Here is a 17,500-nt window from a genome sequence, read left to right as displayed (position 1 = left end):
CAAACATTTAGTCACAGTAAAAGCCCATCATAGTGCTATATTTCTGACGAAAAAATTTTTGGCCTCTGTGAAATACATTCCTCTGAAGTACGTGACAGTCCATGTTAATTGCGGCACTCTGTGCCCATAAGCTGCTTTTTGAGGAGCCGATTCGAATCGTTTAATGGCACCAGTGACGCCCATTTGTTTGTTTTTCAGTTGTAAAACCTTAAGAGATGTTTCTCAGCATAGTTAAGGAGTTAAATTAATTATATTAATTTAAGATATTGACATTGTTTACTTGTTTACTAACAGTTGTTGTTAGTAAATCTAATAAAAGCGATACGTTTTATGCCGGAAGTAGACTGTTGAAAGCAAAGTGTATCAGGTATATTTTGTCACATTTTGTTACTTTCCACACTTATTAAATTCATTTTCAAACTTGGAATGCACTCGAGGTAATCTCCTTACAAGAAACAGAAGCCTTCGTGTAAATGTAGATGTGTTGTGTGACACTTGTTTTTGGTACATGTGCCAGTATATCTACCTGAATTCAGAAATAAATTCACTGACTTCGAAAAAAATAAGTTCATCTTTGACAGGCAATCCACATTCTACAGCGAATTAAGTTCTTTTCGTTTACTTTTGTAAGGTTTTTTTTTTTAGATACAGATCTTTCAATTACCCTGGTGTAAACACACCAGCAACTAAAAGCAGCAACTAAAAGCTATGGCTGCCCAATTGTCATGTTCGTTCGCTTCACATTCCAACAGCACTTGCAATAAATTCAACTACACGTTTCAGCGCCAGAGTTTGGAATTGTTTGCCACCCCAAGTACGCCAACTGCCAAAAAAGCAATTAAAAAGAAAGTACGAGAAATTCTATTTGCTATTTTTCATGCCGAGGACACTTATGTTGAAGCACCCACTCTCCTCTTAAAGATGGCAAAATATGTAAAGTAAATTAAATTAACTAACCTGTGACTTGTTGTAATATGTTGTAATTATTTTATTGTAATTGTTCACTTATTTCTTTTTTTTTTTTCCTCCATTTCTTTTGTTTCATTTTTACTGATAATGACGTCTGATTTAAAAGCACAACCCGCCTCGATTAGGTCTGCTCTCTGCGGGTTGTGCAGGGTTGTCATTGTATTTTCTTCAACTAATAATAAAATGAATGAATGAATGAATGAGAGAAAATCACAACAGTACTTTCCTTTGGTTCTTGAATACCTTCTCGGAAATTTTTGTTGGTAACTTTCAGATGGACTGCGGTCGTGTTTGGATTAGCAAAGTCCTGACCTTCTTCCTTCTTTTACGTTGATCAAATGAGAGGTGTTTGGCGGACTTCTCTTATTCAAGGTAGAGTTTTTATTGCTGGTCGTCAATGTTGCCTTCCGAAAATGTCCACAATTAAACCGTTCAAGAAATCGTCCAATACTCTCTCCGTAGATCCCATACAGGATTGGGTCTAAGGCCGTGTTTAAGAAGATTAGAAGTTGAGAGGCTCGCCAGTAATACCCACCATCGGTTAAGTGAAAATACATCAATGTTCGAATGATCATGAAAGGAGCCCAGCAAACTGTAAACGCCACGGTTAACGCCGCGAGTGTCTTGGCGACTTTTCGATGCCGATTAGACGACACTGTTGTAAAATCGTCTTGTGTTGGAAACACTCTTGAGCGTAACCTCAGAAAGATGATACTCTGAGCATAGATCATGTATGTTAGAGGGACAATGAAAGTGCAGATTGCATGAATGCTGTAATATACTTGTTTTCCTAAATCTCCGAATGAAGCGTTGTTGCAAATTAATGAACCACTTGCATCTTGTTTAACTTCATAGGCGTAAAGCAAAGGCGATCCAATGGACAAGCTCGACATCCAAATGGCGACTATCTTTATGTATTCTTTGTTGGAACTTATTCTTGCCCTTAGTGGTGTAATAACAGCTTTTCGTCGCTCAAAGCTTAAAATGACAAGTGTGATTATTGAACTAGTATAGCACGCCTCAATCAGGAAGCTTTGTAGTTTGCAAGAAATCCTACCGCCAAGCCAGGTCCACAAGAACACCACGAAGTCCAATATACTGAGCACCGTAAAAGTAAAATCAGCTAGCGCCAAGTTTGCGATGAACCAGTGAATCGAACGTTGTGTTCTTTTGATCGTTCCGTAGCAAGTATATATAACTACCACATTTCCTATAGCAGAGAGCACAAACACCACAACATAGAAGCATACAAACGACACGATTACCGCTGTTGGAAATCCATCGCTCGTTGCCATATTCTTTGAAACACTTTGGCCTTTCCCCTGGCTAGCACTGAGTGTTCAATCTAATGGCAACTGCCCTTAAAAGGGAGCCAGAGTATAATTTGATCGACAATTTACATAGTTGTGTCTACTTGTTAACACATTTAAAAAAACTTCGACTTAACCTTATTTTCCTGTGAGAACAAGAGCACATGCATTTGTGTTCGTGACTTGGATAATATTATGACCAAATAATTACGTTTAAGAGCAAGTCCTTCGTATATGTAATCCTTTATCGAACTACACGATCACAATGCAAACCCTCTTTAAGGTTAAATAAACAGTAGAGGCATAGGTTTGATAGCCTCATCTGTCATCTAAAGCAGGTGCCAGCTTGCATTTTCTGAATCTGTTCCACTGTCCTCTTATCTGTTGATAGTAGGGAGCATTAGCAACGACAACGGCGACGGCAAAAAACGTCACAAATTTGCATATTTAGCGGAAAAAACAATAGCTTTGCATCCTCTGTACGTGCGTTTTTCGTTTTTGTCCATTTCTTTGCCGTCGTCAGCAAAACAACAACGTGAAATAGCCAAATTTGAGGGGTTTTTTTTAGGACGTCAGCACTTGGAGATAAATTTTTGTTTTCTCCCCTAAACTAAGCGTGACTCATATCGCTTTCATTCTTGAGGGACTTGCCACACATTTCTCATGTTTAAGAGCTTGGAATAGTCGCGAAGCGATTAAAATTTATGTTTTGATGAGATGACGTTCTCGTTGCCGTTAGCGTCGTCGTTGCTAAAGCCCTTCTTACAGGATCAGACAGACGTTGGGAGTGTAAAGAGCCTTCGCCAAGTTTACTGAACAATAACGATCTAGCTATATGTGTCTATTTTATCAACTTGATCAATCCGCCTCTGTATTTGAATGAAACATCATTGATGTATTTCAATGCGCTTTATGTCCCTTTGTGACGACTTTCTTTCTGCTGACTGGCTGGCCTAATGGTGAAGCCAAAAGGTGGCCATGTCATTGTTTCTACCTGGATATTAAATTGACAATTTTTATTCATTTACACACATCTGTTATTTTGTTTACGGCAAAAGATTTTATCAATTTTGTCAAAGCATATCTTTCTCGTTAAAATTAGCATTTTGAATCCCAAACAGGCATCAAGTTACCTGAATAAAATTGTCTTTTTACCTGAGTCCGCCATTGTATGTGGTCGTTTCGATACGTCATAAGATCCGGTCCTTTTACTACTTTGTTGATGAGAGTCAGTGCTAACTTAGGTCATTTTACAGTGTTAATAATATTAATAATAATAATATAATAATAATAATAATAAATTTACATAATATTCAGAACTTAATAAACAATTACTCACTTCCCTGCAAAAAACCTTAATTAAAAATCTTCAAGCGATAATTTCACTTAACATATTACTTGTGGAAAATAAAAAAAATTACGAATAACAAATTGGGTATATCCTTCGCTTTCGTCCTATATGAGATGACACTTCCGCTGATCTTCAAAACTTCAACTGTAACTGGTCGTTTATATTATTATACACGTAAAAAGAAATTATAATATAGATTTAGCTAAGCCAAAAATCGGAGCTCCCTGGTTATTTGTTCTTAGTGGTTGTAGGGTTAGTGAAAATAAAAGGTTTCGAATTGTCCGCGTTTTGATGTTTCTGTTGCTGCTTTAAATAATTAAATCATTTTCTTTGTTCTATTATATAGAAAACTTAATTGCCTAACTAGTGAATTCAACGGTAAATTATACGCTGTCACGAAGAGATGAGTATAATATTGGTTTTTCGAGTGAAATATACTTTGGAATTCTTCAGTTTGGCAATGAATTTTCCTTGAACCGCATGAGTTTTAAAGAAAACAAGCACACTCTCAGCGAGCGAATGGAAAAGGAAAAAAAGTCATTTCAGAGTCAACTGTCAATAGCCAGCGAATACGAATCACACTAAAATTAATAACCATAAAAAAAAATTAGTTCAAGGTCAAGGAAGAGTTTTACTGATGTACTTTATTCCACTTTATCTCTTAAAACGAGATCATTCACATTTTGATGTATTTCACTGAAACACGCCAGGTTGGCTTGGAACAAGAATCGGCAAAATACGGCGATGCAACCAAGAAAGGACGATCTTGAAACAAGATCCGCTCCAACACTTAAATAACGTTTAGGTGCCTTAAACAAACTTCTCAAAACGCAAACTAGTGAGATTTTCCCCTAATTTTACGGGAACTCATAGCGATTACGTGTTTATAACATAAGGATAAAATTTTCATGTCACTGTCAAGTTGCGACGAAGACCAGTTCGGATAACGGATTAAAAAAGCACTTGCTCGCTCACCTTTTAGAGCAAAACAAACAAGCAAACAAATGAACTCTTTCTTTACGTCCAAAAGAGCACAGATAATTGCTATTTAATTCCAGTTGACAATAAAAATTCGATTTTCGATTAAACCACCTTTTAGAAATACGCATCCACTTTAAATAACACATCCGTAAAAATAAGAAACGGATATAAAGAACTGTTGTTGTTGTTGTTGTTGTTGTTGATAGCACATACTGGAATAACAGGACAAAGGATTCTGATATTACGTAGGGCGGAAGCTCTATTACAAGGCCGTAGCCAGTATGAGGCAAACCGAGGCACTTGCCTCAGTCATTTTTTTTGTGATTCTTTAAAATAAAAAAATAAAGGATGATTTCCAGTGTTGTCTTAAAAATGTACTCATCATAAACACCTAGAATACCTGCGAAGAGAATTTAACCATGGACATTGCCTCAGTCATAACGTTTTTCTGGCTACAGCCCTGTATTAAGTTCATTAAATGCATTGGACGCCTTAATAATGAGTACGGCATCTGTGTTGCTTCAAAGATAATGTTCATGGCCAGGACATAATTGGAGAGAACCGCTTGCCTCGATTACATCGGTCTTGACAACGTTGATGACTCATTTACCAATGAAACTTCTCATTACCTCTCCAACTCCGATAGGTCTGACTGCTCGTCCACCTTTATCAAGTGGAATCAAACGGCTGGCAAGTAGAGGCTCGATGGTTGAGGGATCAATATATGTCGAGCATAAGATCTTCGTCATTGTAGCTAGCGCTTCACATAACTTCCCAGATGATTGTTTAAACGACTTGCACGCAAGAATTCGTCAGAACCCGTTTGCATCAAGATCCCTTTGTTCTCAGTGCAGCTTCTCTAATCATATCGCCGTCTATTTCACGGTAGAACGACTCAGGTAAATTATCATCAACTGGGCTGAACAGCAATGATCCTACTTTTGCTGGTTGTGGTGCAGCTGCCTCATGACATCATCGGTTAGTGGAAAAATTCCTCCATCTAATGATTCATTTAGGAACCGTAAAGCTGAGTTGATTAAGCCTTCCATTAGTTTAGCAAAATATCTGTCATGTGAGTTTGAGGAATCGCGCTTTCTAATGCCGCTCTGTAGTATCCTTCCTTCGCAAATCAGCTGGGTGATTTCACCGTCCTTCCAGAGAGCTATTTATTTATTTTGATGATCTCTTGCTTTAGACTTGTTGTTAGGTTTCTGAAGTCCTACAGCTAAAGGGACTAACGCAACTTTCAAAGCAATATATGTTAACTGATCTATAAAATCCCTTCCTGTTTTACCTTATGGAACTAAAAATACGTTGTTTCTCCAAGTTGTTATCTCATTGTAGGCTTCTAATGTAACTGAAGTTGTATTTCCATCTTTTCGTCGTCCCCAGGGAGTCAAGGTGGGTTAGTGGTTATCTATCGAGCCTCACACGACTGTTAGCCACGGTTTTCCTCCCTCATCAAAATCGACTCACAGCTAATTAACATCTAGCTGCGGTGCTGTGCTCCAACATCAACATGGACTGTATCGCAGCAGCCAGAGGCGCCTTTGTATGCTCTCAGCCCGATATCGTGGGCTGCGCCCTTCGCAATTCAGTCCTCGATACTGCAAGTAAAGGGTGATTAGCACTGCCAATTATTATGTGCAGTTGATAAACGTATGAATGCTAAAATAGAACCACATAGGGAGCGCAGCGTAACCTATGCGATCTGAGGGAACTATAAAAAGAAAACTACTGAGTTAAAAAATAAATAAATAAATTAGCGATAAAATATAAAAAATCTTACAGACAATCTAAAGCTCTCTAATACTAAAACTATATTGAGCTCCTATACTATTCCCACGGGGAAAGTCAATTGGCGGTAGCTTTGAAAGTTCTCACTATGTTGAGAGAACTCGAGATGGTAGCCTTCTGCATCCTTCTCAAAACGCCATAGCCCCTACTGCCAAAGAGCTTCCTCATTGTCAGGTCTACATCCCTTGACCATCCCCCCAGCACGTCAATGATGATGTTACATTGTTCAACGTCATAGCCAGGGTATTGTTTCTTTAGCTCAAATCGCAGTGGCCCGTACTTGACCGTCTTCTCGTCGGGCTTCTTTTCCCGATGCTCCATCCACGGACAGGACATCTCCACAGCCCACACCTTCTTATTCTTGTGATCCACAAATCGAGCGTCGACTCTGTTAGCCTTAATGGTTAAACTGGAACATCCCAAAACGCTAATGCCTCAGAGCACTCATAGACTGCTTTGGGTACTGCACACGAGTACTAGGGAGGGAATGAATCAATTAGCCTCATATCCTTAGTCATCTTGAAGAAGATGACTTTCAGTGCTGCGTGGTGTCTTTCTAGATATTAAGACTGGGCAGGAACCCATGACCCGGAGCCTACATCTCCATTGTGTTGATGTCAAGGCGTTTTCACAGACCGATTTATTGACCCGAGAATGAGACTCCCACAGGAGGTCGATGACCAATTACAAGAAACTAACCTGCCGTCACAGGGTCAACGAACCGGAACTGCCTTTTTTTGTTTTTCTGAAAATGTAGTCTAAAAATAAATCGGTCTGTAAAAACACCGAGTCATAGGCCCAGTATAAGAGTTGGCGGCTCCGGGTCATGGGTTCCTGGACTGGGCCAGAGCAGAGCACCCTGCTAACACATGCACAAGAGTCTCAGGAGCTTTCCCACACAGTCTACACGTGATGTCACTCTGTGCTGCACCTGTATTGTGGACTGTGTGTACCTTATGGGGCGTAAGCTACTCGTACAATTCCATTACCCCAGCGATGGTATGGGTAGGAGCACAGGTCCAATCACGCAACCACGCAAAGCATCCACTCTGATTTAACTCGTATTCCTGCCACCTAGCCTGTAAGAACCGTCCATGCCACTTCTCCTCTTTGATCTCCTCTTTCAGCTTCTCCTTATCTACCTTCTTGAGATGTTCTTTTACCCTTAGTCCTTCAATCTCCGTCTCAGGATCGCTCACATACCGACACGACGGTTGAGGGTACTCCAGAGACAGGCTCATACCCAGTTCCTCAGCAAACTTGTGCGCTTCCTTCATGAGCGAAGTGTGTCCCTTCTCTACCGCCCTCTCTTCGAACTGTTGCACTGTTCTCATAGAGGGAGCCATGTTATGACATAGCTTCATTGCCGCCTTAATCTTAGTCAACTTGTATTCGCGCTCAACCGAGTGCAAGCCACGCCCTCCTTGCCCTGTTTCCAAATACATTATCGCCATCGAGCTTAAGGGTTGCTTCCCACCGTTTTCACAGATGATCTTTCTAGCCTCTCTGTCGATAACTCGCAGTTCTGTGATTGGCCAGTGTTGAGTCTCCATCAGATAGACTAGGACTGGCATTGTGTACTGGTTGCTGGCTCTTACTCGGTTAATATCTGACAGAGGACTAGACCTTATCACCGATAACCTTCTCAGATACACCTTGGCTGCGCTCTCAAGGGCCAGCTTTTCATCTTGTGTCACTGTTTCGTGAACTCCTAAGAACTTATAACTGGTCCCTGGCTTGAAGCTCTCAACCACTGATGACTGGTCCAGCTTCATCCCCACCGCATCTTGCACTTGGTTGCCCCTCTTGCATTTCTTTGGGTTCCAATGTAAGCCCATATCCTGCATGGCGCTGCTAACAGACCTCAAAACTCTGTTCAGCTTGGCCTCAGACGATGCGAACACCTTAAGATCGTCTATATATAAGAGGTGGGTTACCTTTGTTCCTATAGGCTTCGAAAGCCTATATCCCTCGGTGGCACCTAGTAGCCAGGCTACTGGGTTTAGGAACAAGGTAAAGAGGCGCGGACAGAGGGCGTCGTCTTGAGGCAACCCCTTGATAAACCGAATCGAAAGGGAGATCTCAGGTCCCTGCTTCGTGACAGCAACAATCTTGGTATTCCATCTAGCAGCGAGATGACTAATCGTTCCACATAACCACTTAGGAAAGCGATAAATCCTCATGACGTTAGCCAACCAGGTATGGTCGACCGAATCATAGGCTTTCCTAACATCTACCCAGGCCATGCTAAGGTTTCTCTTACCCCTGTGGCAGTCAAGAGTCACCATTCTGTCCATCAATAGATTGTCTGTCGTGCCGCTATAGCCAACTCTGGCGCCTCTCTGTTGTCCGTCCATTAGATTGAATTCTTTCAGGTGACTATCCCATAGAGCTTTGCAGGCATGATGTAAAGCACTTGTATATGTTATTCAAGCGCGGTATAAGCCGCTGGTTTTCACTGCAGAAATCTCCTGGTCTCGGTAGAAGGCTTGTTTTGCCCTCGGAGAACCATCCAGGGTACTCCTCTTCACTCTCAGAGACCGCCAAAAACGCCCCCGTGACTTCGTCATGAAGCGCATGCGCATGCTTCCACCAATAGTTTTCGAGCTTGTCGGGCCCTGCGGGCGTCCGGTTTCTCTTTTTGGGGAGAATCCTAACACCCTGAGTTGTCTCAAGCTGTCAGGGCTCCTCAGGGGGAGGTGGCACTCTCCTGGCGATAGCATCCTCTATTTCCTGTAACCAGGCCGCATCCTTGTTCCCAGACCCTCGCGTTTCCCATAGCTCTTTCCAAAACGAGCTTGCGTCCTCAATATCCTCAAACATTTCTTCCTCTCTGGAACCAATGCTGGAGATCTTCTGGTACCTAGGGCGTGCCTCTTCCACATCACACAACAAATTAAACTCTGCATAAACCCGCCTTGCATCCTGAGTAAATTGGTGATTTAGAGATCTTGCCTCGCCCTGCTTTTTTTCCCTGATCTAACAAGCCTTCAGTTTACGCAACTGAGCCTTCTTCTTCTCCATATAATTCACCAACTCTGAAGAAGAGACCTTTTTACAATCTCCAACAAGAGAGCCCGATTTTTCCGTCCCTTCTTGGTGACTTTTTATTGCCCCTCAGTCGCTCCCACGTCGCCTTTGCGATGGATATTCTTTTCCGCAACTCAGTACCTTTCTCCTCAAACTCCCTTCGAGATTTGTCACTGTGACCTTTTCTGCATCTAATAAGTCCCGATTGCTCCTTTTTTCCAGCCCTCTATTAGAAAAAAACGCGCTCACAGTCGAGTAGAGAACACAATTTGCAATCCACAGGTATCCAAACGGGTTTTCCACCGGCGAGATTACATTTTGCCACATCAGCTCTTCCACGGTCTTGTTGATGTTTTCAAGATCATACCCAGTGGGTTTCTCCTTTGTCCTGGTGCCAATCTGGCGACTTTTGTATTCGCCCTGAATTAACTGAGGCGGATAACTGCGTCGCCTTCTCTAGCAACTTGCACGCCTCTTGTGATAAAGTGCTAAGCGGTCCCGTGGAATTCACCTGACCTTGTTCTTGCACGATATGCAAATCTAGATCAACCTCCTCATTTGCATCTCGCTGTGACTGAAAATTATCACCAATCTCAGCTTGTCCCGTTTCATTCCAGTTCTTCGCCTGCCAACCCTACTGACAATGTTACTTGCAGCATTGCCCAATGATTTTTCCAGGCGGGCAGCCTGATCGCGCAAGTTTTCGCTTCATAAATCAAGATGCCCGTAACCCATTTCATCCCATAGTTCTTTCATCACCCGCATATAGCCCTTTCTGCGTCCGTTCTTTGCTAGCGGCGGCTCGTTAGACTTCACCCGCAATTGAGCACTCTCCCTACAGCTTAACAACGCAACGTTCATTTCATCCGTCCACTTGATCCTTGGTCTAGTCTGACCACTGACCACCAGCTCAGTTCTGCTCCGTCATTTTGTCCGATACAATAACAACACAATGTTATAACTCAAATCCAAATGGCTGAAATACTCGCGTCCCTTCGCTAGGAGGCACCCAGTGTCTCACCTATCCCAGGTTTGTCTGTTGACAAAGTAAAAATACTTGTCTGGATGTCTATTGGCGCTCCAAGCTTGGCTTGCTTTCGTGGTATCAGAACGTTTTAACACAGCGCTAAAACACGTCTACACTACTCGCCGCCATATCATTATTATTATTATTATTATTATTATTATTATTATTATTATTATTATTATTATTATTATTATTATATTTTATTATTATTATTACTCAGGAAGAGGACCAGGAGAGCTAATTGAACTACGGCTATTGATCTCAAGGCATTCAATAGGTCCCTTTGGGACATGTAGAGAACTGGCTGTATGCAAATTCGAGAGGTATTATGAAACTACTAACCATAGAAGAAATGCACCACGGCAAGAGCAGACGCCTGATTCAAATGAAATTGCATACAAAACTGCTACAATAGACTCAGATACTTACCTCAACACCACCAAAAATGATCCCCTTCTCGTGATCGCTAAAGAGCATGAGATAGCCAAAGAGAAGGACCCAGTAGCTAACCAGGCCACACTGTTTAGAAGATAACTCAATCTTCCTGATGCATTGGAACCTGAGAATGACGTTCCAACTGTCTATGCCACAAAAGTCAAACAAAAAGCAAAACACCAGGCCAAAGGTCAATTAAAGCAAAAATGGGAAGATAAACCAATTCATGGGCAAAGCCAAAAAACACTGAAATGACATGGATGTGGACCATCAACTGACCAATCAATGGCTTAAGTCAGATGGTCTTAAGTCCGAAACGGAGGGCTTTATCATTGCTGCCCAAGACCAGGCCATTAAGACCAATTGCTATCGCAGCAACATGCTAAACGATGGTACAGAGCCAATGTGCAGCATTTGCGGTCAATTCCAGGAAACCATTGACCATCGTGGCAGGGTGCCCTGCGCTGGCCAGAACTTACACAGACATGATAAAGCCGCCACATACCTACACATACCACATCTGAAAAGAGGCAAATATAAACAATGTGGTAAGAAATATCGTTTATTTTGATATTGCATTGTGGAAAAGCAATCGGGGCTTACTACAAACAAAACGAAACGATACCAAGGTTACGGTAAGTCAAGAGGCACAAGGAACGAACTCAAAGCAGTCAATCAAATAGTCACGTTAAACTTACTCGAACGGATCATCCGAAGGGGCACCATTTTCTGAGGCCCCCGGCCTAGGATGTCGCATGTTTTCCATCCTTTCTGGATGATTAAGGGTTTTTTTTTTAGCAAAAAAAGTAATAAACGTTGAAACTAGTCTTGCTGCTCGAAAAGAAAACCGCAAAAAATTAGCTCCCATCGGAAATTTCAGTCTGTTAGAGCCGCAAAATTTGTTCCCGCAAACCACAAAAAATTGCCAATCCGCAAAAGAAAAGTCCTGCAAAAATGTTATACTACATGATAGCCAAGAACGAGTGCTCTACCGGTAATTGGGGAGGCTACAAATCAACCGAAATCAGAACAAATAACAAGTCAAATCAAATTTTGGATTTTGAGGAGAGGGGAAAACCGCAGTACCCGCAGTACCCGGGGAGAATACTCTCTAGAGAGTAAAGGAACTTACGACGTTAAATAACGCGTATCCAAAAAACCTCTCCGAGCAGAGTAGAGAATCAACAAAGTCAACCCACAAATATTGCGTCGAATCTAGAACTTGTTTCCGGTCCATATTGGTGGAAGGCGAGTGCTCTCAACACTGTGCCAGCCCTGCGCCAAATTTAAATTCGGCGCAGCGCTTAAAATTCAGATATTCTGATCAAAAAAGCAATCGCAAATTATTGATCATTATTTTGGGGAAGCGCGGTGGCCTCATGGTTGAAGCGCTCGACTCCGGATCGAGTGGTCCGGGTTTGGGTCCTGGCCGAGGACATTGTGTTGTATACTTGGGCACCCAGGTGTGTAAATGGGTACCGGCGAATTTAATGCTGGGTGTAACCCTGCGATGGACTAACATCCCATCCAGCGGGGAGCAGAAATACTCCTAGTCGCTTCTTGCTACAGTAACAGGAGATAAGCGCAGGCCTGATGGGCCTTCTAGGCTTGTACCAGACTTTACCTTTTACCTTATTTTTATTTTGTGTTTTCCATATAGTTCTACAATATGCATTCTGTGATTTATCCACTTTCCTTGCTTTAATATATTTGCGCCGAACGAAACCTTACACGTAGAATTAAAGTTGTTGTTTGATCGCAAAGTTACGATTACATTTGTTACGAAAAGTCAGTTTATTGCATGGTGGTCGTCAGATTTATCTATAGTGTTTCCTCATTCAACAAAAGCCAAGGATTAAAAATATACGAGCACGTTTGCTGCATTTGCTTTGCAATCGACCATCAACTGTTTCAGATAAATGTGTCGGAATTTTGAAAGCCCAAATTCTATTCACAATTCCCTCTTTCTTCGTTTCCGATTAACCATTAGCAACTTCAAATGTTTCACGAGTGTCAGTTAGTTTTTGCTCCCAGAGTTTCCCGCGCACGTGCTCTGTAAATCATATGGTGCTTATTTATACTCTGTTGACAGAATAACCCAAGAGTCAATTTACTTCCTTTTCAATTGAATTTATATGCCTTAATTTCCTTCTTAAATCATCGTCTCGGTGTTATCATTTAATTTTATTTTCCACAATGAAAGCAGACTTGAGTTTGTCGTGTGGGCTGTCGGTATGGTGTCAATTTTGAACTTTCAGATACTGAAGGGCAAAGACTATTTAATGATCATTACAAATTTTGCACTGAAATACTGCTGTCTGGTTGTCGAGAACAAAGACAAACCAAATGTTGGACTAAGGCATACATGCTCGTAACAAGGGTGACCAACTAATTTTCGAGTCATCGTTAGCAACATCAGACTGAGCTTAAAAACCTGCTTGAAATATTTATTGTGTGGAAAGCTAAGAGAATAAGGTTTCCGAAAAATGAGAATTTATGCATAGAAACGGTCAAGTAACATCCTGAAAGCCAGTTCTTTAAGGCGGAGTCGTTTTTCTGCCACTTAACATGGGTTAATTGAAATTTCTCACTGGCGTATCAAGCAATGCAGAAATCCTCTGCATATGCCAAAAATTTATGTTTAGGGTTGTTTTGTAAAATTTTGGGCGATTTTTTTTGGTATATATGGGAGGAACAGTGTTTTTAAAAGCGTAGTAAAATGTCGAGAAATAAGAAAAAAGAAAGATTTAATGTAGATTAACAATTAGAATTTGAAGTTAAAATTTAGTATATGAACACCCATACAGTCTCCAACTAATCTGGGGTGCTCTTGGGTGGGGTTCGACCGTGTGCTAGTGTTTTAAAACTATTTTCTTTTTTTATCCCTTATTTAAGCTTCTTACGATTTCATTGAAAGTTACGTTCGTGTTTACCCCCGCCCTAAGCATGCTTTAGCCAGGCTCAATAATATTGGTATAAAAGGACTTTTTATTGTCGAAAGCAGTGTCGTGAAGACAAGAGCTGAAGAGCATTACTTGAAGCTATTTCTGGAGGTATGGTCACGTGATACTGGTCAACGGATACCTTGTTTTGGCAGGTAACCGTAACATGGAGTCCAATATCAAAGATGTTCCCGCCAAAAAACGCGGGTTCACATTGGCAAAAATTTCGCATCGTGATTACGTCACAAATCTCCAGTATATTTCCGGATGACAATTTTTCTTCTCAAATTGGTTCTTCCCTTCCCTTGGACCAAGCCAGTTACACCGAGAGGGGGACACTGTCGTATGTAGAGCCCAGCATCTCCTTATCTTCCCACCCAAGCCTTGGTGCAAACTGGAGAGGGCACTCTAGCGGTGTCGCAACACGTTACGAGGCAGTTTACCGGTTCCGACTGATTGGCGTAATAAGGAGTGCCAGGGTTCTCTTCCGACGGTGCTACCGTCCGCCTCACGCTGGGCAGCCCTCAGCCGGTAATGTGCCACCCCGTCAATGCTTGCCTGCTCTACTGGGTGCATAGAGCTTAGGGGAACCTCCCGAAAAGCGAGCAAGTACTTGCACCAAGCATTCTAAACATTAATAATTCATAAGTTTCATAGCAAATTTAAAAATGGCTAAATTCGTCACGTGCATTAATTTTGATACCCAATGAAAACATAGAAGAATACCACACGTGCTTTGGATCACGTATCAAAACAACGCGTGGTTTTCATCTATCTTCTCATTGGACATGAAGATTTATGGATCAAAACAAAACAAATTGAACACAAAAACAATACTTCAGTTTAATTAATCATCATAATTAATCAGCTACACAGGCAGTTAATTTTTTTCTCGTTGACAAAAATTTTTACATCTTGAATAAAATACAGGAAGATTTTAAAAGATCGATCTATATTCTAATAAGTGTAGTCTTCCACAAAAATAGTATCTTGCATTGAACCTACAGTAGCTTATAAATACTGTCTCCTGTCTTACCTTTTACGCCCATTTAAGAATACTCCCTTGCAACAAATTTGATTCTTCTTCCCAACTTTTTGGAGAATGAAAATGGCTTTTGGTATTCACTGCGAAAGACTCCGTCACCTTCACTCCGTCATCTTCACTCCCCCATGACTTACAACGAACATCAATTTCCCACATTCTGATTATTTTTAAAATAGATAATCTCATGGGAAATTAGAGCAATGAAACAATACCCCCTAATTACTAAAAGAAGTGTGAATAGTTTTAGAAGCCATATCAACAATTCGTGCATCGTGTTTGACTGGGGTCTCCGGACACCTCGAGACAATAAAGCACTCGGCGTACGGCCTCGTGCTTACATCTGTTTCTCGGTGTCTGGAAACCCCGGTCAAACACTCGCACTCGTTTTTTATTTATTACGTCAAAAGCAAAAAACTGCGAAGACTCCAGCTCTTCAAATTGCAGGCTGGAACATTCGCACCATGTGCCCTGGTCTCTCCGCTGACCTTCAGCTAATGGACGAATCCCACAAGACCGCCATCATCAACAAGGAGCTGGCATGACTCAACATCGACGTCGCCTGTCTCCAGGAAACCCAGCTGGCCGACAGTGGGTCAGTTATAGAAAGAGACTACGCCTTCTTCTGGCAAGGCCTGTCCCAGGATGAGCCGAGGCAGTACGGTGTAGGTTTTGCCATGAGGAACTCACCGATTGCCACCACAGAAACCCCCTCCGGAGGGTCATAGACAATTCTTGCCCTTCGCATGAAAACGTCGGCGGGCTTTTTGAAGATCATATCCATCTTCGCCCCGACACCGAACTCCACCCCAGAAGCCAAGAATCAATTCTAAGAGGCTCTGCAGGAAACACTATTCGGAATCCCAAATTTAGAGGGCATATATTTGCTAACCGATTTCAACGCTCACGTTGTGACCGACTGGCAAGCATGGCCTACCTGCCTCGGCCTCTTCGGCGTCGGCAGGATGAAAGAAAACGGGCAGAAGTTGCTCGAACTCTGGTGTCACCACGGCCTCTGTATCACCAACGGCTACTTTAGGTGTAAGGAGCCCCACAAAGTGTCTTGGAGACACCCTCGGTCCCGCCACTGGCACCAGCTAGACTTCGTCATCACGAGGAGACCGGACCTCAGCAGTGTCCTTCACACAAGAAGCTATCACAGCGCTGACTGTGCCACGGACCACTCGCTTGTTGCAAGCAAGGTTAGGCTTAAGCCCGGAAGGATCCACCACGCCAAAACCGAGGGTTGCCCCCGCATCAACACCTGTGGCACTTTCGGCCCAGTTAAGGCTCATAGCTTCGCTGACAGCCTCCAGGACAAACTTGCTGTGCAACCACAACCAGCAATCCGGATGCCAAATGGTCTCACCTCCGTGATTTTATCTACGACTCAGCCATGGCTTCATTCAGCAAGAAAGAACGCAAGAATGCTGACTGGTTCGAGGCTTTCTCTGAAGAAATGCAGCCAGTCACAGACGCCAAGAGGAAAGCGATGGTGGCTCTCAAGCAGAACCCTTCCTCAAGCACACGCGATGCCCTTCAAGCAGATAGAAGCAAGGCCCAGCAGACCGCCCGCCACTGTGCCAACGAGTACTAGCATATCCTATGCGCCAAAATCCAGCTAGCAGCGGACTGTGGCCACGCAAGGGGGATGTATGGGGGAATCAAAACTGCCACTGGCCCTACGAGTGTCAAAACAGCCCCGCTCAAATTAAAGACTGGCGAGGTCATCACTGATCAGAGCATGCAGCTGCCGCATTGGGTCGAGCATTATCTCGAGCTCTACTCAACCCAAAACATCGTCACAGACCCTGCCCTCATTGCACTGCCTGGGTTGCCACTTATAGAGGAGCTTGACAACACGCCGACACTGGAAGAGCTCAACATAGCCATCGATGGTATCGCCTGTGGCAAGGCACCTGGGAAGGACAATATCCCGCCGAAGGTTTTGACTCATGGGAAGCAAACCCTACTGCAATCGCTTTATGAGTTCCTCTGCCTATGCTGGGAGCGAGCTCACATTCCCCAAGACATGAGAGATGCCAACATACTCACCCTGAACAAGAACAAGGGTGACCGAAGTGATTGCAACAACTATTGCTGCATCTCTCTTCTGTGCATTGTTGGCAAGGTCTTCCCTTGGGTCACCTTGATCCGCCTACAGAGCCCTGCCTCACAAGTCTACCCCGAGTCACAGTGTGGCTTCAGAGCTGGGAAGTCAACAGTGGACATGATCTTCTCCCTCCGTCAGCTACAGGAGAAGTGTCGAGAGCAGCAGGGCTTTGTCCTTGCTCCAACTCTGTTCGGAATTTTCTTCTCGATGCTGCTCCAGTATGCCTTTGTAGACTGTCCAGAAGGTGTCTACGTCTGGACGAGGTCATATGGAAAACTTTTCAACAACTCCAGACTCCACGCCAAAACCAAAGCTTACGTGGTGCTCATACAGGAGCTGCTGTTTGGAGACGACGTTGCTTTAACATCCCACAGCGAGGAGGGCTTCCAACATCTCGTAGACAAGCTGTCCCACGCCTGCAAGGTGTTTGGGATAACGATCAGCCTCAGGAAGACCAACATCCTGGGGAAAGGTGCAGAGTTCCCCCCAGTCATCACCATCGA

General features: G+C 42.9%; 2 protein-coding genes across 2 annotated transcripts in view; one reads left to right on the top strand and one right to left on the bottom strand.

Moving 5' to 3' along the window:
* Nucleotides 1-578: 578 nt before the first annotated feature.
* LOC138024082 (QRFP-like peptide receptor) lies at nucleotides 579-3,483 on the bottom strand. The gene has a single exon (XM_068871171.1). The coding sequence runs from the start codon at nucleotides 2,262-2,264 to the stop codon at nucleotides 1,266-1,268; it is 999 nt and encodes a 332-aa protein (XP_068727272.1). The 5' UTR covers nucleotides 2,265-3,483; the 3' UTR covers nucleotides 579-1,265.
* A 13,052-nt stretch (nucleotides 3,484-16,535) lies between these two features.
* The window catches only part of LOC138023440 (uncharacterized), a 1,752-nt gene continuing 787 nt past the window's right edge, over nucleotides 16,536-17,500 (top strand). Inside the window, exon 1 of the mRNA XM_068870442.1 lies at nucleotides 16,536-17,500. This exon is cut by the window's right edge and continues 787 nt beyond it. Coding sequence (XP_068726543.1) covers nucleotides 16,536-17,500 — 965 coding nt within the window.

The sequence above is a fragment of the Montipora capricornis genome, chromosome 11 (genome assembly GCF_036669925.1).
Source record: "Montipora capricornis isolate CH-2021 chromosome 11, ASM3666992v2, whole genome shotgun sequence".
Taxonomy (NCBI): Eukaryota; Metazoa; Cnidaria; class Anthozoa; order Scleractinia; family Acroporidae; genus Montipora; species Montipora capricornis.
The sequence above is the reverse complement of the archived record's forward strand: the minus strand, read 5'-3'. Positions and strand labels throughout refer to the sequence as shown.